Raw genomic sequence first — 24095 nt, forward strand, 5'->3', positions numbered from 1 at the left:
CAGGTATGGTTACTCCTCATACCGATTTAATCGAGATACGATACAACAAGAGTAATGGCTATTTTATTTAACATCCCATTCTAAGGCTACAAAATTTACAGCCAGTACATGGCAACCTAGTGGACCTACTATAAAATTTTTGTGGCTATATCTATCACCAATTATCCACAATTATTCCTACAAGTATTAACCTACCTAATATTAGCTCTCTAGTTTTGAATTTAGGACCTAATACTCGCCATAGCTAACTGCAATCCAATTGTACTATCCAATAGATGATATTTTTGTGAACCTAACAAAATTAGTCTCGCTATTTTTGGACAACTACGCAATTTACTACGATTTATCGAAGTTCAATTCATAACTAAAATGAATAAACATTTCTAATTTACTAGAATTTAAGGAAACCGAATCCTACCCCTCGGCCCAACTTGCGCTGGCTCGGCCCACTCCGTCTTCCCACCCGCGCGTGCCAGCAGACCTCAGCGCAGCCCCTACGGGGGCACAGCCTAGCCGGCCAACGGCCCGCGACGGGGGAAAACCCGCGCGCGACGGCAATTACGCGAAAACGCCTCCGATCTACTTGGCATTTACAGCGAGCGCTAAGGCACTATTTCACTAGTCTATGCTTTTACAGATACGCCCTCCCCCTCCTTCTTCTTTATCGCGGCGACGTCCCCCGGCACCCGTGCGCGCACTGGCGCGACGGCACGGGCACCGGGCGGCCACGCCGGCATCACCCGACCCTCCACTACCTAACTAAGAGGCCGATGATTACCTTGGGGACAAAGCACAGTGACTGGAGACTTCACGGTGAATAGGGGCGCCATCCCGGGCTCCCTCCCCGGTGGTGCTCCCTGACCTGCGATGGCGGGTATGTTCCCGTGAGCCACAGCGAAAACGAAGCAAACCAATTAGCCAAAGAGCTTGAGGCACTACCCACGGAGACCCTAGAGGTGACGGTCTGGCCGGAGAAAGCCCGAGGTGAGTTGGCCGCGTGCGCACCGATGATGCGACGACACCCGGTGATGGCACGGCCGCATCGGTGATTGCTGGACTACAGCAACACTGCGACCGAGGTGTGCAGGGTGCTCAGGAGGGTAAGGCTGGGCTAGTGGTGCACTGAATCGCCACGGGGTGCCTTGGTTGTGTGGTTAGCCGACAGCGCAGACCACCCCGGTCTTATGGACCCGATGGCGTGGCATTTCAAAATTGGAGCACAGGACGGAGGTACAAGCGGCGATGTGGGGTTGGTAGGACTGCAGGCTACCTAGCGGAGTCGAAGACGTAGTCAATTTGTAACAAGGCACCGCTACCACGGTGAATTTGAAAGCACAGTTCCGGTGGCCATGGAGACAGCGGAGGTAGGAGGGTCCTGGCGTGGCTTGGCTCAGTCCGGCTACGGATGTCAACGCAATAAACAATCGCGCACCACAATGGGGGACAGCGAGACGTGCACCAGGCAACTGTCCGCACGGCCGCGGCTGCAAGCCGACGAGGCTCGGCACGGTGTCGCAGCGGGCAGCGCCAGACAAGGTGGGCATAGTGCAATGTGACGTGGAGGGGATGGCAGAGCAGGCTGTCGTCCTTCGCGCGAGCAGCCAAGGGGAGTCAACGAAGTAGTGCCGTGCGTGGCCGCTGGCGGCGCGTGGCGTGGGACCTGGTGCGCCTCTGGCCAGAGCAGAGCAGAGCAGGGCATGGCACAACAGTCATGGTCGGTGTCCTGGACGCAGCGTATGAGCCGGCGAGGTGACCCACGTGCCACGAGGGGCAGCAGGCAGCCAAGGCAGCAGCAGCCAGGGCCTATGCGCGGTGTGTTCATGGACAGCAGTGAGGACGCAGTCGATGCTCTGGCAGCATGCTGGGTGAGCCAGCAGCGGCGCCAGGCCGGTAGTGGTGGTGACCGCGGTCAGCGTGGTGGCAGGCGGTCATGGCCCGCAGCGTAATGGCCAGGCGAGTGCGTACACGTGCAGGCGCGGCAGCAGGACATGGCCGGCGCGGCAGTGGGGCATGGCCTGCATGGCAGCACGCGCTGGTGAGCCAGTAGCATGCCAGGCCAAGTGGTGACCACACCCAGATCTAACCCAGGTGCTGTGCATGCTTTTTAAAGCAGCTAGAAAACTTGTACACGATGCTCCAAACGCCAAATCAGCTATTCGATGTGCACGAAGGTACTTAGAGCTATTACCCGAGGTCACAACATCGCACCTCTTCCAAAGCTGATCGCTCTACAAAGCCTGCCAAAAGTGGCTTCGTCGACCCATTTGTAAACCTACGCGAAACGACGTCACTCCGAACGATTTCGCGTCGAATCCCCATTTTGACCTACGGGATGTACTAGCTAGCTATCCTTGTCCTCGACCGCACATGTTTTATCATCGTTCGCAAAACGTTTTGTAACATTTTTGTTTCGAAAAAAATTCAATTAGAATACTAAACAACGTTATTTGACACGAAACGTAACATTCGTTTTCTTGTTTCATATAAATGTTTCAAATGCCGAACATTGATTTATAATTCATGTTATACACATATGCACATAAATGTGATGCTCATGTGATGTTTTAACAAAGCAGTACATTGTAACACCGAGGGTGTTACAAATCTACCCCCCTAAAACAAAATCTTGACCCGAGATTTCATGTGCCTAGTGTGAGAAAGAGATAGGGAATACATTTTTGCGCAGCAACTAACTATCAGAACTAGGAAGGAGGTGGGCATAATGCTTTACTATGTAGCTCTCCTGTTCCCATGTGGCTTCATCTTCTGAATGATTTTGCCATTGCACCTTGTAGAATTTTACCACACTGTTCCTGGTTACTCTTTCTTTCTCATCCAAGACTTTAACAGGATGCTCCACATAAGATAGATCCGGTTGGAGCAGAAGTCCTTTAATTTCCACCGCTTCTTCAGGAACCCGCAGACATTTCTTCAATTGTGAGACGTGAAACACATTATAAACCGCCGAGAGAATTTTAGGAAGCTGGAGACGATAAGCAATGGGGCCACATGGCTGCAACACCTTGTATGGACCCACATACCGAGGGGCTAGCTTGCCATGGATACCAAACCGATGCACCCCTCTCATAGGAAATACTTTGAGATACACAAAATCCCCAGCTGCAAACTCCAAAGGCCTTCTTCGCTTGTCTGCGTAAGCCTTTTGTCGGCTCTGAGCTGCCTTCAAGTGGCTACGGATAATACTTACTTTCTCTTGAGCCTCTTTTATGAAATCAGGCTTGAAGTACCCACGGTCTACCACTTCAACCCAGTTCAGTGGTGTTCTACACTTCTGCCCATATAAAGCTTCAAATGGTGCCATGCGGATGCTCTCTTGGTAGCTGTTATTATATGAAAATTCAGCTACCTTCAAACACTTATCCCACTTCTCAGGAAAAGAAATGGTACAAGCTCTCAACATATCCTCGAGCACCTGGTTCACCCTTTTAGTTTGACTATCAGTTTGTGGGTGGTATGCTGAGCTTCTAAGAAGATGAGTACCCAGACAGTGCTGCAGTTGTTCCCAGAAATGAGAGACAAAGACTAACCCTCTATCAGAAACGATAGTAAGAGGAACTCCATGTAGGGTCACAATCTGATCAAAATATATCTCAGCATACTTCTTAGCAGTATATCTAGTGTCCACTAGGATAAAGTGAGCGGACTTGGTGAGACGGTCCACAATAACCCAGATAGAATCGTAGCCTGTGGAGGTGCGTGGTAAACCCACAATGAAGTCCATGGAAATATCCTCCCATTTCTAAACAGGAATGGGCAAGGGCTGCAGATATCCAGGAGTACGCATATGATATGCCTTGACTCTCCCACAAGTGTCACACTCCGCAACATACTGGGTGATGTCTTGCTTCATGTAGGACCACCAATACAATTGGCGCAGATCATGGTACATCTTGTTGCTGCCAGGATGGATAGACAGCTTTGAATGATGGGCTTCACTCAAAATCTTCCTTTTTAGCTCCTCATTAGATGGGACCACTAGCCTATCCTTATATCTCACCACTCCATGTTCATCCACACTGAAGTGAGGGCCATGCCCTTCGGCCATCAATTTTCTGATGTGGGGAATTTCTTCGGGATCTTCCTTTTGCTCTCGGATAATATGTTCCAGCGATTCCGAGGTCAATGCAATATGAGCTAGCACCTCTATGTGGTTGAGAGACAAAGGTATTTCCTCAACCTGATGTGACTTACGGCTCAAAGCATCTGCTACAACATTGGCCTTTCCTAGGTGATAATGGACTTCCAGATTATAATCCTTTATCAACTCTAAAAATCTCCTTTTACTCATGTTCAGCTCAGACTGAGTGAAAAATATACTTGAGGCTCTTGTGGTCTATAAAGATATGCACTTTGTTGCCCAACAGATAATGCCTCCAAATCTTTAGAGCGTGGACCACAGCAGCCAGCTTTAAGTCATGAGTCGGGTAGTTCACCTCGTGCTTCTTCAGTTGGCACAAAGCATAAGCTATCACACGCCCATCTTGCATAAGCACACACCCCAACCCTGTCCTCGAGGCATCATAGTATATATCAAAGGGCCTATCAATATCTGGTTGGGCCAACACAGGAGCAGTGGTCAAAAAATTCTTTAGAGATTGAAAAGCTTCTTCACAAGCTGGGCTCCACTCAAACTTAGCTTCTTTCTGGAGCAGCTTGGTCATGGGCTGGGCTATCTTGGAGAAATCAGAAATGAAACGCTGATAGTATCTAGCTAGACCAAGGAACTGACGGATCTGGTGCATAGACTTAGGAGACTTCCAATCCAATACATCTTGCACCTTGCTAGGATCTACAGAAATGCCTTCAGGTGTCACACATGCCCCAAAAACTGCACTCGATCTAATCAAAACTCGCACTTGCTGAATTTAGCATATAGCTTGTGCTCCCTTAGTCGAGTCAGTACTATCTGAAGGTGTCAGGCATGCTCTTCATCATTCTTGGAATAGATCAGGATGTCATCAATGAAAACCACCACAAACTTATCCAGCTCCGTCATGAAAACTAAATTCATCAGGTACATGAAGAAGGCAGGAGCACTGGTGAGACCAAAAGACATCACTAGGTACTCATACAGCCCATACCTAGTAGAGAAAGCTATCTTTGGTATATCATGTGGCCTGATCTTGATCTGATGATAGCCTGATCAGAGATCAATCTTCGAGAACACCTTGGCACCAGCTAATTGGTCAAACAAAGTATCTATACGGGGCAAAGGATACTTGTTCTTAACTGTTACCACATTAAGGGGGCGGTAATCCACACACATCCGTAGAGTACCATCCTTCTTCTTCACAAAAATAGACGGGCAACCCCATGGTGAAGAACTAGGATGGATGAAACCTTTATCCATTAACTATTCCAGCTGCTTCTTCATTTCAGCTAGTTCTCTTGGAGCTATGCGGTACGGGCGTCTGGAGATAGGAGCAGTACCGGGCTCAAGCTCAATGGAGAATTCTACCTCTTTGTCTGGTGGCAACCTCGAAAGATCTTCAGGGAAAACATCTAGGAACTCACAAACCACAGGGATGGAGGTAAGATCAGGATAGGCTTTAGCATGGGCAGCAACAGGTAAGACTAGATCTGAGGGTACAATAAGAGACATACTATCCTCAGAAGACGGAAGCCGTAACTCCACACTTCTCCTTTTCATATCCAATACTACCCCATACACCCGCAACCAGTTCATTCCAAGAATAGCGTTAATGCCTTGCCCAGGCATGACCATGAACTGTAGGCGGTAAGTGTGGGTGGCTAATACCAAACTTACTGTATCCATGTAGGTATTGATGAACATTTGTGAACCCGCAGTACGGATCTTATAGGCATACGGTATAGCCATAAGTGGTAAGTTGTGCCGCTCTACAAACCCCATGCTCATAAAGGAATGTGATGCACCAGAATCGAACAACACCAAAGCTGGATGGGAGTCGATGGTAAACATACCAGCTATCACCGGCTCCTACTACAAAACCTACGTAGCATTAGTGAAGTGCACCTGGCCAGACCTGCTGGGCACTTTCTTCTTGATGATGGTCCTCTTGACAAGCCTAGAATTTGCGGACGGTTGAGCTGGCTGAGCTGGCTGGTTCTGGGGATAGGCCCGGGCATAGTGGCCATCTTTGCCACACTTGAAGCAAGCTCCTAGCCTATTCCCAAACCCCTGATGAGGTGGGACTTGCTGTCCCTGAGACTGCTGTGGCTGCACCTGTTGTGGAGGTGCACGGTACTGAGTAGAGGAAGCTTGTGAAGTCTGCTGGAGTTGCCGAAACAAAGGCCCGCCGAATGGTTGATAGGGCCCTCGCCGGACAACCTGAATCTTCTATGTGTGAGGGTGGCTAGAGGATCCAGATGCCACCCGCTTCCTCTTCCAATCCGCCTGGGATTCCCACTGAAAACCCTCCATGGCAATAGCGGCATTCATCAGAGCCCTAAAGGTCTGATAGTTTGTCGTGTAAAGCTTTTCCTGAAGGAGGGGAGCCAGACCACGAAAGAAGCGTTCCCTCTTCTTGTCATCAGTATCCACCTGACTGCTAGCATACTGAGCCAAGTGATTAAACTTGCTCACATATTCCATCACTGTATTGCTCCCCTGGCGTAGCTCCAGGAACTCAGTCACCTTCTGGTTGATGACACCAGCAGGGATAAAGAACTCTTGGAAAGCGGTGGAGAACTCCTGCCATGTTGCCGGATGATCCGGCTGCTCCGTGGCATAGAAGATTTCCCACCATGCACCAGTGGACCCCAATAGTTGTAGCACTACGAAGCGCACCCTCTGCTCGTCAGTCACGTCGAGCAGCAGAAACTTCTGCTCCAGCGTGCGAAGCCAGTGCTCCGCCTCTAGAGGCTCATCAGACAGGGTGAAGGTGGGTGGGTGGTTTAGTCTTGAGAAAGTCCTATTAAGAGGACGGTCCCCCAGGACGGCGGGCACCACCCTCATTCCCACCGTGGCCCCTGTGGCCTCCATGGGCGAGGCCCACGATAGCCTGTGCCATAATCTCCATGGCACGAGCTGTTTCCTAGCGAGCAGCAGCTGACTCCCAGCAAGCAGCCAACAGCTCTACCATTATCTCTATGGGAGTCATCGGCGAAGGCGGTGGCGGCGGTGGGAAAGGATGAGGAGCCAGAGGTGGAACCTCCTGACCTCCCCCGCTGCCGAGCTCAATGGCCCGGCCACTGTCACCCTAGCCCTCGTGAGCCGCCCCAGAACTGGTGCTCCCACGTCCAGACCTTAGATTCATCTGTAAGAGATATGAACCATCCGTTAGAACACCCTTCCCGGATCAGAAGCGAGGAATCAGAGAAATGACAGCACAATTATTAAAGCATTTATTTAGTTAGTCCTATCAATTATACGTGAAGGGGAGATTTCAATTGAAGTAAGATGCTATTATCATGATGCATGCTTCGACCTATACGTTCACTCAAGCCAGAATATAGCGGCATTCGTAAAAATTTTGGCACATCACACACTCACTTTCCGCGATACTAAACGATTTCTTACGCAATGTAAGTCAGTGTACCTACAGAAAATTAATTAGATAAAACCAGTGCTGCTATCCTAGAAAGACCATATTGCTAGGGCTTATACTTATTTACCTAATATATTCGCATTCTACTTTTCACAAAACTTTTGTTGATCAAATTTTTAAGTTTTTGAAAAAAAGGTGATGAACTCATAACCATTATTGGCTCTGGTACCAACAGTGGCAGAACTGCTCGAAATAGCATACTTACGGAGGCGCTCGTCTTCCACCAGACACTAAGCACCCTGAAAGCAAGCTACAGCGAGCGGTGTCCATCAGGCACACCCAGAGGGAGAACCGAAAGATCCACATTTTTCCCAAGGATCCAATAATGAGAACGAGTTACAATACAAGTCCATTTCATACATCAGAGTTTCTTAAAAAGTACATTATTACAATACCAAATACCAGAGTGCGGAATGATAAATAGCGGAATTTAAAAATAACATCTAGCGGTAAGGGGCGAAGAATCCGTCTAAGCCCACCAGAAGGATCCTCCACACAAAGGTACTCTTCAAGCATCACCTACAACAGGGGTAAATAAACCATGAGTACACAATGTACTCGCAAGACTTATCCGACCAGGGGGGATAATTTCCCGACTCCAAGGAATATGATAAGCTTTATGGCTTGCTGGTTTCCTTTAGCAGAAAGTAATACTAATAGTACGTCCTTATTTATGTATTATTATTATCAGCCGTATTAAGTTATCATCTAGTCAGTCTATATAAGCACCTGTTCTCCTTTCAAGCAAGAGTTGAGCAATCAGTTCTGTTTCTTCTCCTTTTCCACTTTTAGTTCTTACTACGGTGCTGAACCGCAGACAAGCCGTACCGAATTTCCTGGCGATTCACGAATCAATGTGCCCAGCTAGGTGCCCTGAAAACACACGCCCCGCTTGTACCCTAGGCACAAGCAGGACTAACCCATCACTCTCCTATCCCGGGTGTCTAGGTCCCCGTCCAAACTTGGACTCCAAGCCCCCACATCCTGAGTCATGGACTCAGTGTGGTGCAAGGACCTCCACCACCTCCTCTTCCCATCAGTCAGTCCGGAAAGAGCCGGATCCATGACAAGAGAGCAACAAGTCTTCCCTACGCCCATACCCAAGTATGCTCTCGGGACAATAAATCTATGACTTGCCTAGAGTCATGCAACGACCGGTCCTTAATCGACACAGACAGGGAAAAAATGTAACCGAGCTATGCCTTGTTGGCCGTAGGACACAACCCTTCACATCCACCAGTACCCAAACCATATCCCTGCCTGGTCACCACTTTCCTTTCCACCATTTTATCATGAGTGATCATATTTTATTACCTATTTACGAGTAACGGCAGGTTACTCATGCTACCGAGATCCTAAGCATAGCAGCTACTCGACTTGTACTAGTAGGACTCATAGGTAGATATATTTATGCATGTAGTTTCCATAAAATGCCTGTAACTTAAATGCACATCACATATATATATTCAGTGAGCATTAAAATAGGGGTTATGCACCAGGGCTTGCCTTGGGCAGGCGTCGGGTCAGTAGGGTCAGCACCAACAGGCTCCTGGGCTTCCTCCTGCACAAGGATCTCCTCCTCGTACTCCTCGATCACCTCGTCGTACTCCGGCTCGCCGATGGGCATGAAGTCTACCAGTTCGTGATCTACATGAAATGATGATGCAATGTTTAATAATATGACAACAGCAACCCTTAACCCAAAAGTACATCTATTAAACTACTAAGTGAGGTCTACCCACTAAAGGCTAAGCTACATACTGTCACCGCTAACAAGTATGAAACATGACATACATTCTCATAGCAACTACAGGTATGGTTACTCCTCATACCGATTTAATCGAGATATGATACAACAAGAGTAATGGCTATTTTATTTAACATCCCATTCTAAGGCTACAAAATTTACAGCCAGTACATGGCAACCTAGTGGACCTACTATAAATTTTTTGTGGCTATACCTATCACCAATTATCCACAATTATTCCTACAAGTATTAACCTACCTAATATTAGCTCTCTAGTTTTCAATTTAGGACACAATACTCGCCATAGCTAACTGCAATCCAACTGTACTATCTAGTAGATGATATTTTTGCGAACCTAACAAAATTAGTCTCGCTATTTTTGGACAACTACGCAATTTACTATAATTTATCGAAGTTCAATTCATAACTAAAATGAATAAACATTTCTAATTTACTGGAATTTAAGGAAACCGAATCCTACCCCTCGGCCCAACTCACGCTGGCTCGGCCCACTCCGTCTTCCTGCCCGCGCGCGCCAGCAGACCTCAGCGTGGCTGAAAGGTCCTAATGGCTAGAGGGGGGGTGAATAGCCTAATAAAATTTCTTCAACAACACTTTACAAAAGGTTAGACAATTATGAGGCGAAGCAAGTGTTGCGCTAGCCTACTTAAAATGCAAGCCACCTACCACAATTCTAGTTTAGATAGTGTCGATTCACACAAGAGCTATGACACTACCCTATGTTAGTGTGCTCTCAAAAGCTAACTAAAGAGCCACACCAACCAAGCAAGCAAGCTCTCACAACTAGTTACACTAAAGAGCTTGTCAACTAGTTTGCGATAATTGTAAAGAGAGTGATCAAGATAGTTATACCGCCATGTAGATGAAGAACCAATCAATCACAAAAGATGAATAACAATGAAGACCAATCACCTCGGAATCAAAGAATGAACACAATGATTTTTACCGAGGTTCACTTGCTTGCCGGCAAGCTAGTCCTCGTTGTGGCGATTCACTCACTTGGAGGTTCACGCGCTAATTGGCTTCACATGCCAAACCCTCAATAGGGTGCCGCACAACCAACACAAGATGAGGATCACACAAGCCACGAGCAATCCACTAGAGTACCTTTTGGCTCTCCGCCGGGGAAAGGTCAAGAACCCCTCCCAATCACCACGATCAGAGCCGGAGACAATCACCACCTCCGCTCGACGATCCTTACTGCTCCAAGCCATCTAGGTGGTGGCAACCACCAAGAGTAACAAGTGAAATCCACAACGAAACACAATCACCAAGTGCCTCTAGATGCAATCACTCAAGCAATGCACTTGGATCACTCCCAATCTCACTATGATGATGGATCAATGATGAAGATGAGTGGGAGGGCTTTGGCTTAGCTCACAAGGTTGCTATGTTAATAAAAATGGCCAAAGATATGAGCCACAGCCGGCCTTGGGGCTTAAATAGAAGCCCCCATGAAATAGAGCCGTTGTACCCCTTCACTAGGCACACTGTGCTCTGACCGGACGCTCCGGTCTTACTGACCGGACCCTAGACTCAGCGTCCGGTCCACTGATGAACACCACACGTCATCAGCTTCAAACATTGTTCGTCAGATTCCAATGGCTACAAAGTTGACCAGACACTCCGGTAAAACTGACCGGACGCTGGAGCCTTAGTGTCCGATCGAGTACAGTAAGGGTTGAAACCTGGTTTTCCTCGACCGGACACAGCCCAGCGTCCGGTGGTAAACCCTAGCCTCTGTACTGCCAGTCAACGCGACCGGACGCAGGCGTCAGCGTCCGGTGCTTTTGGATCCAACGTCTGGTCACTTGACCGACGCTGGCATCACCTCTATTTTCACTTCTAACTTCTCCACCCTTGCTCCAATGTGCCAACCACAAAGTGTATCACCTTGTGCACATGAGTTAGCATATTTTCACAAATATTATCAAGGGTGTTAGCACTCCACTAGATCCTAAATGCATATGCAATAAGTTAGAGCATCTAGTGGCACTTTGATAACCGCATTTCGATATGAGTTTTACTCCTCTTAATAGTACGACTATCAAACCTAAATGTGATCACACTCTCTAAGTGTCTTGATCACCAAAACAAAATAGCTCCTACAAGTTATACCTTTCCCTTGAGCTTTTTGTTTTTCTCTTTCTTCTTTTCAAGTTTAAGCCCTTGATCATCGCCATGCCATCACCATTGTCATGCTATGATCTTCATTAGCTTCTCTACTTGAAGTGTGCTAACTATCTCATGATCACTTGATAAACTAGGTTAGCACTTAGGGTTTCATCAATTCACCAAAACCAAACTAAAGCTTTCAATCTCCCTCTTTTTGGTAATTGATGACAACCCTTATACAAAGATATGAATATAAATTCAATTGAATCCATGTTGCTAGCCTAAGCATATTTACCATGTGTAAAAGGATATGGACAAGTTTCATGAACCCTAAGTGGTAGCAATTGCTCCCCCTACATATGTGCTAAGAATTTGGATTGTAGCTCGCACATATGCTTAGATAGGAAATGTAGGAGTCAATGTCTATCATATGATGCTAAGGTATAAAAGATGGACCTTTGAAGCGTGATACCAATCAGAGTGCACCAATATACCATCCTTAGCACCATGGTTAGCTTAATATCACTTGGAAACATATTTTGGAAAGATACCACTTGTAAAGACTTCACTTGAAAATGAAAGTTATCTAGTGATTTCATTTCACCATTCAATTTTACAACTAACATTCATCACACAAGCATGGATGTGTAAATTTAATACTTGTGCTATGCAAGCAAACATATGAAATACACATTCAAATGCACCATACAAGTTCATGAGCTTGCTCCCCCTACTTGTGTGCTCAAAATTTTAGTTGATCTATTTCCTTTTTCATATCTCTCCCCCTATGTCATATGTCAAGGTATCTTTATGTTTGTTTCTCTCCCCTTTATCTTCCCTTATCTTTGTTTCTCTCCCCCTTTGTCATCAATGACCACAAAGGTCTAAATTTAGATGGAATTACTTGTAGGGTCGAGATTATCAATGTCAATCAATGGGGTGAGGGTCATTTTCCCAAATTTGGTCGAAGGAGAGGCATGTCATATGAGTGGGGGTGCATCAACACATATTTGAGAAATCCAATATGTTCAACTCATTCCTTAGCTTGCAAAACCTTTTCTCATCCAATGGCTTGGTGAATATATCGACAAGTTGATCTTCGGTGCCTACACTCTCAATACAAATGTCCCCTTTTTGTTGGTGATCTCTTATGAAATGGTGGCGGACATCAATGTGCTTTGTTCTTGCATGTTGAACCGGATTGTTTGTCAACTTGATTGCACTCTCATTGTCACATAGCAATGGTACTTTCTTGAACTTGATTCCAAAATCACTCAAAGTGGCCTTCATCCAAAGTATTTGTGCACAACAACTACCGGCGGATATGTATTCGGCTTCGGCGGTTGATAATGCAACACTATTTTGCTTCTTTGATGACCATGAAATAAGTGATCTTCCCAACAATTGACATGTGCCCGAGGTGCTCTTCCTTTCAACCTTGCATCCCGCATAATCCGAGTCGAAATAACCAACTAGCTCAAACTTTGCTCCTTTGGGATACCACAAACCAACATTTGATGTATGCTTCAAGTACTTCAATATCCTCTTTGTAGCCTTCAAATGACTTTCTCTTGGTGAGGCTTGAAATCTTGCACACAAGCATACACTAAACATGACATCCGGCCTTGATGCGGTCACATAGAGTAGGCTTCCAATCATAGACCGATACAACTTTTGATCCACCATATTTCCACTTGCATCACTATCCAAGTTGCCATTGGTTCCCATTGGTGTGCTAATGACTTTGCTATCAATCATGCCAAACTTCTTGATCATGTCCTTGATATACTTGCCTTGACTCACAAATGTACCATTCTTCAATTGCTTGATTTGAAGACCAAGGAAGTAACTCAACTCTCCAATCATGGACATCTCAAACTCATTAGCCATCATCTTTCCAAACTCATCACAAAATTCTTGATTGGTTGATCCAAATATGATGTCATCAACATAGATTTGCAATACAAATAGATCTTTTCCAATCTTCTTGATGAAAAGAGTGGTGTCAACCTTGCCCATTGTGAACCCTTTAGAGAGTAGGAAATTCCTCAATCTCTCATACCATACTCTAGGTGCTTGCTTCAAGCCATACAAAGCCTTCTTCAACTTGTACACATGGTTGAGCTTCTTATCATCTTCAAAACCAGGAGGTTGCTCAACATATACTTCTTCATTGATATAACCATTGAGAAATGCACTCTTGACATCCATTTGATAGAGCTTGATGTTGTGAGCACAAGCAAAGGCTAGCAAGATTCTAATTGCTTCCAATCTAGCAACCAGGGTATATGTTTCTCCAAAGTCAAGACCTTCAACTTATGTATAGCCTTGTGCTACCAATCTTGCTTTGTTCCTTACTACTATCCCATCTTGATCTTGCTTGTTTCTAAAGACCCATTTGGTTCCAATCACATTGTGTCCCTTTGGTCTTTCTACCATTTCCCATACTTGATTTCTTGTAAAGTTGTTTAGCTCTTCATGCATAGCATTGACCCAATCAACATCCTTTAAAGCTTCATCTATCTTCTTTGGTTCAATGGATGACACAAATGAGAAGTGTTCACAAAATGATGCCAATCTTGATCTTGTTTGTACACCTCTTGAAATATCTCCAATGATTGTATCCAAAGGATGATCTCTTACAATACTTGTTGGTTGGAGCAATGGAACTTGATTGCTTGCACTTGCTAGATCATTAGGTTGAGATGATGTACTAGTCACTTGATCTTGATCAATGTCATGAGATCCACTTGCACTATCTTGACTTGTATCATCTTGCACATTTGAGTTAGAGAGCACTTGCACTTGATCATCTTCTTCATCATGCACTTGCCTAGGCCTCAATTCACCAACATCCATGTTCTTCATGGCATTTGAAAGTTGAATGCCTCTAACATCTTCCAAGTTCTTATTCTCTTCTTGTGAACCCTTGGTTTCATCAAATTCAACATCATGAACTTCCTCAAGAGTACCACTATCCAAATTCCATACTCGATATGCTTTGCTTGTTGTGGAATAACCAAGTAGGAATCCTTCATCGCATTTCTTGTCAAATTTGCCTAATCTTGTGCCTTTCTTCAAGATGTAGCATTTTCAACCAAAGACCCAAAAATATGCAATGTTGGGCTTTCTACCATTCAAGAGCTCATATGGTGTCTTCTCTTTCAATCGGTGACAATAGAGGCGGTTGCTACAATAGCAAGCCATGTTGATAGCTTCGGCCCAAAAGGATTGACTCACATTGTACTCACTTAGCATAGACCTTGCCATATCAATGAGTGTTCTATTCTTCCTCTCAACAAGGCCATTTGATTGAGGAGTGTACTTGGCCGAGAATTGATGTCTAATTCCAAATTCATCACACAACTCATCAATTCTAGTGTTCTTGAACTCACTACCATTGTCACTTCTAACTCTCTTGATGGTTGTTTCAAACTCATTTTGAATGCCTTTGACAAATGATTTGAATGTTACAAATACATCACTTTTGTCCACTAGAAAGAATACCCATGTGTATCTAGTGTAGTCATCCACTATCACAAAGCCATATTTATTTCCACCGATACTAGTGTATTGTGTTGGCCCAAACAAGTCCATGTGCAATAACTCAAATGCTTTACTAGTGCTCATCATGCTTTTCTTAGGATGGGTGTTTCCAACTTGTTGGCCGGCTTGACAAGAGCTACAAAGTTTATCCTTTTCAAACACAACATCTTTCAAGCCTTTAACTAAGTCATGCTTAATCAATCTATTCAATTGTTTCATTCCAACATGACCAAGCCTTCTATGCCATAACCAACCCATGCTAGACTTAGTGAACAAGCATGTAGATAATTTAGCTTCACTAGCATTGAAATCAACCAAGTATAGATTCTCATATCTAAAGCCTTTGAAGATCAAGTTAGAGCCATCTACACTTATGATCTCTACACCATCTACTCCAAATATGTATTTGAATCCAAGATCACACAATTGAGCTACGGATAGCAAATTGAAGTTCAAGCTCTCTACTAGCAACACATTGGAAATGCTCATGTCATTGGATATTGCAATCTTACCAAGCCCTTTGACCTTGCCTTTGCCATTGTCACCAAATATGATACTATCATAACCATCATTGCCATTGGTGTTGATTGAGTTGAACATTCTTGCATCACCGGTCATGTGTTGAGTACACCCACTATCAAGAACCCAATGCCTTCCTCCGGCTTTGTAATTGACCTACAAAAGAAGATCAATTCTTTTTAGGTACCCAAACTTGCTTGGGTCCTTAAAGGTTAGTCACTAGGCTCTTTGGTACCCAAATGGCTTTCTTCTTTGAGCCCATCCATGGTTTACCAATGAATTTAGCCTTTACACCATTTGTACCCTTAGTAAGCATATAGCATGAATCAAGCTTAATAAAGGATACATTAGCATTTTTGTTCTTATTTTTGCATTCTTGCTCTTTGTGACCCACTTGCTTGCAACTAGTGCAAAACCGACCATTGTTCTTCACAAAACTAGTCTTGTGAGGAGCAAAGGCTGCTTTGCCTTTCTTGGGGGTATAGCCCAATCCCTCTTTGTAGAGAGAAGCTCTTTGGCTACCCAAGGCCATAAGCAAGCGGTCCTCACCACCATAAGCCTTAGCTAGGTTGTGAGTGAGCTTAGTGACCTCCTTCTTGAGGTTTTCATTCTCAACCACTAGTGAGGCATCACAAGTGAGACCATCACTACTAGATGAGGTAGAAGTGGAAGTGCTACAAGAAGGGTTAGTAGGAGCAACAATAATAGGCATAGATAGTGGTTCATCAATTATATCACAAGTCAAACCTACATTGCAAGTTTCAACATTCTTCTTTTTATTTTGCTCATCAAGCAAAGAGGAATGATCCTTTTCAAGCTTTTTGTGAGCTTTGCCAAGCTTCTCATTGGCTTCCTCTAGCCTCTCGTGAGATGCATTGAGCTCATCAAAGGCTTGCTTAAGGTCTTTTAGTTCCTTACGCAAGCTTTTGCATTCCCTTCTCTTGATATCAAAGTGTTCTCTAGCATCTTCTAGCATGTCAAATAATTCATCTTTAGTAGGTTCATCATCATCACTATCACTATCATTTTCAGTTTTATGTTCATTATCATCATCATGTTCTTCATCACTTTCATCATCACAAGATTGTACCTTAGTGGCCTTAGCCATGAAGCATGATGAAGATTCGAAGAGAGAAGGCTTCTCATTGATGGCAATGCTTGCAAGAACCTTCTTCTTGGTGGTCTTGTGATCATCACTATCATCATCATCATCACTTGAGGAAGCATCACTATCCCAAGTGACTACATATGAACCACCCTTCTTCTTCTTGAAGGCCATCTTGTCCTTCTTCTCTCTCTTTTCCTTCTTGTCCTTCTTCTTGTTCTTCTTGTTGTCATCATCATTTTCACTATTGTATGGGCATTGAGCAACAAGATGAACTTTGCTTCCACACTTGAAGCACCTTCTTGACTCTTCTTTGTTCTTGAATGAAGATTTCTTTCTTCTTGCACGATAGCCCTTCTTCACCATGAACTTGCCAAATCTCTTGACAAATAGAGCCATCTTCTCATCATCATCATCATCCCATGATTCATCTTCTTCACTTGATGTTTCTTGCTTAGCTTTGCCCTTGGATGATGTGGCCTTGAATACCACGCTCTTCTTCTTGTCATCTTTCTTCTCTTCTTTCTTCTCTCTCTTTTCTTCCTTCTCATCATCATCTCTGGTGTCATTGTATTCAAACCGGACCTCACTAGAATAGTGACCAATGTACCAAATCTTGAGGGTAAGCATCTCAAGAACTTATTTGAGAACTCCTTGTCCTCTATCTTCTCACCAAGTGCCTTGAGATCATTTACAATCACTTCCATCCGATGAAACATGTCCGGCACACTTTCATCTTCCTTCATCTTGAAACTAGCAAATTTATCCTTGAGAATGTATGCCTTTGCACCTTTGATTGCCTTGGTGCCCTCAAATGATTCCTCCAATTTCTTCCATGCCTCATGAGCTTTCTCAATGTTCTTGATTTGCTCAAATGTTCTCTCATCCAAAGCATCATGGATGGCACTAAGAGCAATGTCATTGTTTTGGAGTAGCAATTCTTCGGCGGCGGTGGGAGTCTCTTCATCTTCAATCTCAATTTTTGTTTCTACCACCTTCCATATCTTCCTATTGATTGACTTGATATATGTTGTCATCTTAGCCATCCAATAGGGATAATTTGAGCCATCAAATTGGGGTGGCTTCTTGGTGTTGTTGATTTGAGCCATTTTTACACCGAAGGTTGTTAAGCCTCAAATCACGGTGACCTCGGCTCTTATACCACTTGAAAGGTCCTAATGGCTAGAGGGGGGGTGAATAGCCTAATAAAATTTCTTCAACAACACTTAACAAAAGGTTAGACAATTATGAGGCGAAGCAAGTGTTGCGCTAGCCTACTTAAAATGCAAGCCACCTACCACAATTCTAGTTTAGATAGTGTCGATTCACACAAGAGCTATGACACTACCCTATGTTAGTGTGCTCTCAAAAGCTAACTAAAGAGCCACACCAACCAAGCAAGCAAGCTCTCACAACTAGTTACACTAAAGAGCTTGTCAACTAGTTTGCGATAATTGTAAAGAGAGTGATCAAGATAGTTATACCGCCGTGTAGATGAAGAACCAATCAATCACAAAAGATGAATAAAAATGAAGACCAATCACCTCAGAATTAAAGAATGAACACAATGATTTTTATCAAGGTTCACTTGCTTGCCGGCAAGCTAGTCCTCGTTGTGGCGATTCACTCACTTGGAGGTTCATGCGCTAATTGGCTTCACACGCCAAACCCTCAATAGGGTGCCACACAACCAACACAAGATGAGGATCACACAAGCCACGAGCAATCCACTAGAGTACCTTTTGGCTCTCCACCGGGGAAAGGTCAAGAACCCCTCACAATCACCACGATCGGAGCCGGAGACAATCACCACCTCCGCTCGACGATCCTCGCTGCTCCAAGCCATCTAGGTGGCGGCAACCACCAAGAGTAACAAGCGAAATCCACAGCGAAACACAATCACCAAGTGCCTCTAGATGCAATCACTCAAGCAATGCACTTGGATCACTCCCAATCTCACTATGATGATGGATCAATGATGAAGATGAGTGGGAAGGCTTTGGCTTAGCTCACAAGGTTGCTATGTTAATAAAAATGGCCAAAGATATGAGCCACAGCCGGCCTTGGGGCTTAAATAGAAGCCCCCACGAAATAGAGCCGTTGTACCCCTTCACTGGGCACATAGCGCTCTGACCGGATGCTCTGGTCTTACTGACCGGACCCTGGACTCAGCGTCCGGTCCACTGATGAACGCCACGCGTCATCAGCTTTAAATGTTGTTCATCAGATTCCAACGGCTATGAAGTTGACCGGACACTCCGGTAAAACTGACCGGACACTGGAGCCTCAGCGTCCGGTCGAGTATAGTAAGGGTTGAAACCTGATTTTCCTCGACCGGACGCGTCTGGTCCACCTTGACCGGACATAGCCCAGTGTCCGGTGGTAAACCCTAGCCTCTGTACTGCCAGTCAACGCGACCGAACGCAGGCGTCAGCGTCCGGTGCTTTTGGATCCAGCGTCCGGTCACTTGACTGACGCTGGCATCACCTCTGTTTTCACTTCTAACTTCTCCACCCTTGCTCCAATGTGCCAACCACAAAGTGTATCACCTTGTGCACATGAGTTAGCATATTTTCACAAATATTATCAAGGGTATTAGCACTCCACTAGATCCTAAATGCATATGCAATGAGTTAGAGCATCTAGTGGCACTTTGATAACCGCATTTTGATACAAGTTTCACTCCTCTTAATAGTACGGCTATCAAACCTAAATGTGACCACACTCTCTAAGTGTCTTGATCACCAAAACAAAATAGCTCCTACAAGTTATACCTTTCCCTTGAGCTTTTTGTTTTTCTCTTTCTTCTTTTCAAGTTTAAGCCCTTGATCATCGCCATGCCATCACCATTGTCATGCTATGATCTTCATTAGCTTCTCTACTTGAAGTGTGCTACCTATCTCATGATCACTTGATAAACTAGGTTAGCACTTAGGGTTTCATCAATTCACCAAAACCAAACTAGAGCTTTCAGCGGCCCACACGTGGGCGCGGCCTAGCCGGCCAACGGCCCGCGACAGGGGAAAACCCGCGCGCGACGGCAATTACACGAAAACGCCCCTGATCTACTTGGCATTTACAGTGAACTCTAAGGCACTATTTCACTAGTCTATGCTTTTACAGATACGCCCTCCCCCTCCTTCTTTACCGCGGCGACATCCCCCGGCACCCATGTGCGCACTGGCGCGACGGCATGGGCACCAGGCGGCCACGCCGGCGTCACCCGACCCTCCACTACCTAACTAAGAGGCTGATGATTACCTTGGGGACAAAGTGCAGCGACTGGAAACTTCACGGCGAATAGGGGCGCCGTCCCAGGCTCCCTCCCCGGCGGTGATCCCTGACCTGCGATGGCGGGTACGTTCCCGTGAGCCACAACGAAAACAAAGCAAACCAATTAGCCAGAGAGCTCGAGGCACTACCCATGGAGACCCTGGAGGTGACGGTCTGGCCGGAGAAAGCCCGAGGTGAGTTGGCCGCATGCGCACCGACGCTGCGATGGCATCGGGTGATGGCACGGCCGCGTTAGTGATGGCTGGACTACAGCAACACTACGACCGAGGTGCATAGGGTGCTTAGGAGGGTAAGGCTGGGCTGGTGGTGCACTGAATCGCCACAGGGTGCCTTGGTTGTGTGGTTAGCCGATGGCGCAGACCACCCTAGTCTTATGGACCCAATGGCGTGACATTTCAAAATTGGAGCATAGGACGGAGCTACAGGCGGCAATGTGGGGTCGGTAGGACTGCAGGCTACCTAGCGGAGTCAAAGACATAGTCAATTTGTAACAAGGCACTGCTACCACGGTGAATTTGAAAGCATAGTTCCGGTGGCCATGGAGACAGCGGAGGCAAGGGGGTCCTGGTGTGGCTTGGCTTGGTCTGGCTGTGGATGTCAACGCAACAAACAATCACGCACCACAATGGGGGACAGCGGGACGTGCACCAGGCGACTGTCTGCACGGCCGCGGCTGCAAGCCGACGAGGCTCGGCATGGTGTCGCAGCGGGCAGCGCCAGACAAGGTGGACACAGTGCAATGTGATGCGGAGGGGATGATGGAGCAGGCTGTCGTCCTTCGCGCGAGCAGCCAAGGGGAGTCAACGGAGCAGTGCCATGCGTGGCCGCTGGCGGCGCGTAGTGCGGGACCCGGTGCGCCTCCGGCCAGAGCAGAGCAGAGCAGGGCATGGCACGGCAGTCACGGTCGATGTCCTGGACGTAGTGCATGAGCCGGCGAGGTGACCCACACGCCACGAGGGGCAGCAGGCAGCCAAGGCAACAGCAGCCAGGGCCCGTGCACGGTGTGTTCATGGGCGGCAGCAAGGACACAATCAGTGCTCTAGTAGCGCGCTGGGTGAGCCAGCAGCGACACCAGGCCAGCAGTGATGGTGACCGCGGTCAGCGCGGTGGCAGGCGGTCATGGCCCGTAGCACAATGGTCGGGCGAGTGCGTACACGCGCAGGCGCGGTAGCGGGACGCGGCCGGCGTGGCAGTGGGGCGCGGCCTGCATGGCAGCACGTGCTGGCAAGCCAGCAGCGTGCCAAGCTAAGTGGTGACCACGCCCAGATCTAACCCAGGTGTCGTGCACGCTTTTTAAAGCAGCTAGAAAACTTGTACACGATGCTCCAAACGCCAAATCAGCTGTTCGATGCGCACGAAGGTACTTAGAGCTATCACCCGGGGTCACGACATCGCACCTCTTCCAAAGTCAATCGCTCTACAAAGCCTGCCAAAAGTGGCTTCGTCGACCCATTTGTAAACCTACGTGAAACGACGTGACTCCGAACGATTTCTCGTCGAATCCCCATTTCGACCTACAGGATGTACTAGCTAGCTATCCTTGTCCTCGACCGCACATGTTCTATCGCTGTTCGCAAAACGTTTTATAACATTTTTGTTTCGACAAAAATTCGATTAGAATACTAAACAACGTTATTTGACACGAAACGTAACATTCGTTTTCTTGTTTCATATAAATGTTTCAAATGCCGAGCATTGATTTATAATTCATGTTATACACATATGCACATAAATGTGATGCTCATGCGATGTTTTAACAAAGCAGTACATCGTAACACCGAGGGTGTTACACGGCCGTGCCATCGTCGTGCGCCGCCGCACCACCTCGCGCGCACGCGGCCAGCTCGGCTCGGGTCATCTCCGAACAAATCATCGTCTCAAAGGGTTCCTTGGTGAGTCACTGGAGCTCACTAGCTACCTATTTTGCCCTGGCCTTGCTGACGTTCACTGGAACAGCACCGCCATAACTGCAGGACCTTCGCCGCCGTGGTCAGACCGCGCCACTAAGCTCGGCTCGCGCTTTCTTCGCCCGGCACTTCGCGTTCGCTCCTAGGTAAGGGTCGGCTCAGTTGTTGGGGAGGGGAAGGTCTGATGTGGCCGGTGTAGGTCACCGGTGCCAGCGCCGCTGCGCTAGTGCGCGCGGGTGCCCGTAGGGGTGTCGCTGATGTGAGGATAGGAGATTCCAAGGGCGTAGCTATAAAACCGTAGACTAGAGGAATAGTGCCTTAGAGCTCGCAGGGAATACAGAGTAGTCCAGGGGCGTTTCTGCATTTTTGCCGTCGCGCGCAGATCCTTCCCTCCGTGGGCCGCGCTGCGCTGGCGCACGCGTCGCGCCGTTGTGGGCCGAGCCACGCGAGTGGGCCGCAAGTTAGAAATTGGTTTCTTCAATTTCCAGTAGAGTAGAAATGCTTATTTAATTTGGTTATGAGCTGAACTTTGATAAATTATAGTAAATTCTGTAGATGTCCAAAAATAGTGAAACTAAGTTTGTTAGGTTCGCAAAATTCCCATCTACCTGTTAGTGCAGTTAGATTACAGTTAGCTGTGCAAATGGTAGGTTCGTAAATTCAAAACTAGAGAGCTAATATTACGTAGATTAATATTTGTAGGAATATTTGTGGAAATTTGGTGATAGCTATAGATATAAAAATTTTACGGTAGCCTCGCTAGGTTATTATGTACTTGCTGTAAATTTTGTAGTCCTAGAGTAGGATGCTAAATAGAGTAGCTATTACCCTTGCTTTATCGTATATAGCGTAAATGAGCATTAGGAGTAAGAACACCTGTAATTGCTATAATAATAATGAATGTCATATTTCAAACTTATATCAGATAGCTTAGCACCGTGGTCGGTAGCACTAGCTTAGTAATTAAATCGATGTACTTTTATTTTAAGAGTTGTTGTTGTTATATTCCTAAGCATTGCATCATCATTTCATGTAGATCGCGAGTTGGTAGAATTCGTGCCCGTCGACGAACAGGAGTACAACGAGGTGATTGAGGAGTACGAGGAGGAGATCCTCGTGCAGGAGGGAGCCCTGGAGCCTGTTGGTGCTGACCTTACAGACCCGTCGCCTGCCCAAGGCAAGCCCCGGTGCATAACCCATATTTTAATGATCACTGAATATATATATGTGATGTGCATTTAAGTTATAGGCATTTTATGGAAACTACATGCATAAATATATCTACCCATGAATCCTACTAGTACAGGGCGAGTAGCTGCTATGCTCAGGATATCGGTAGCGTGAGTAACCTGCCGTTACTCGCAAGTAGGTGATAAACATGATCACTCATGATAAAATGGTAAAGGAAAATGGTGACCGGGCAAGGATATGGTTTGGGTATTGGTGGGTGTAAGGGGTTGTGTCCTGCGGCTAATAGGGCATAGTTCGGTTACACTTTTTCCCCGTTTGTGTCGATTAAGGACCGGTCGTTGCATATGACTCTAAGCAAGTCACGGATTTATTGTCCCGAGCGCATATTTGGGTATGGGCGCAGGGAAGACTTGTTGCTCTCTTGTCGCGGATGCGGCTCTTTCCGGGTCGACTGATTGGAGGCGGAGATGGTGGAGGTCCTTGCACCCCACTGAGTCCGAGACTCAGGAGTGGGGGCTTGGAGGAGAGTGATGGGTTAGTCCTGCTTGTGCCTAGGGTACAAGCGGGGCGTGTGTTTTTGGGGCACCTAGCTGGACACATTGATTCGCGAATCGCCGGGAAATCCGGTACGACTTGTCTGCGGTTTAGCACCGTAGTAAGAACTGAAAGTTGAAAGAAAAAGAAATGAAACTGATTGCTCACTTCTTGCTTGAAAGTAGAACATGTGCTTATATAGACTGGGTAGATGATAACTTAATACGGCTGATAATAATACATAAATAAGGACTCACTATTAGTATTGCTTTCTGCCAAAAGAAACCAGCAAACCATAAAGCTTATCATATTCCTTGGAGTCGGAAAATTATTCCCACTAGTCGGATAAGTCTTGCGAGTACATTGTGTACTCAGGGTTTATTTACCCCTATTGCAGGTGATGCATGAGAAGTACCTTTGTGTGGAGGATCCTTCTGGTGGGCTCAGACGGAATCCTCGCTCCTATCGCTAGATGTTTATTTAAATTCCGTTGTTTAACATTCCGCACTCTGACATTTGGTAATGTAATAATGTACTTTTCAAGAATCTCTGATATATGAAATGGA

The 24095-nt window shown here is 46.2% G+C and overlaps 1 protein-coding gene across 1 annotated transcript; it reads right to left on the bottom strand.

Annotated features, from left to right (window-relative positions):
• Nucleotides 1-6340: 6340 nt before the first annotated feature.
• On the bottom strand, nt 6341-6985 carry LOC136528655 (uncharacterized). Its single transcript, XM_066521615.1, has one exon. It carries the CDS (start codon nt 6983-6985, stop codon nt 6341-6343), a length of 645 nt encoding a protein of 214 aa, XP_066377712.1.
• Between the last annotated feature and the right edge of the window lie 17110 nt (nt 6986-24095).

The sequence above is a fragment of the Miscanthus floridulus genome, chromosome 19 (genome assembly GCF_019320115.1).
Source record: "Miscanthus floridulus cultivar M001 chromosome 19, ASM1932011v1, whole genome shotgun sequence".
NCBI classification, from domain to species: Eukaryota; Viridiplantae; Streptophyta; class Magnoliopsida; order Poales; family Poaceae; genus Miscanthus; species Miscanthus floridulus.

Excerpts from the sequence above, each read along its gene's own strand:
- LOC136528655 (XM_066521615.1), bottom strand. The coding sequence starts at position 6,985 with ATGGAGGCCACAGGGGCCACGGTGGGAATGAGGGTGGTGCCCGCCGTC.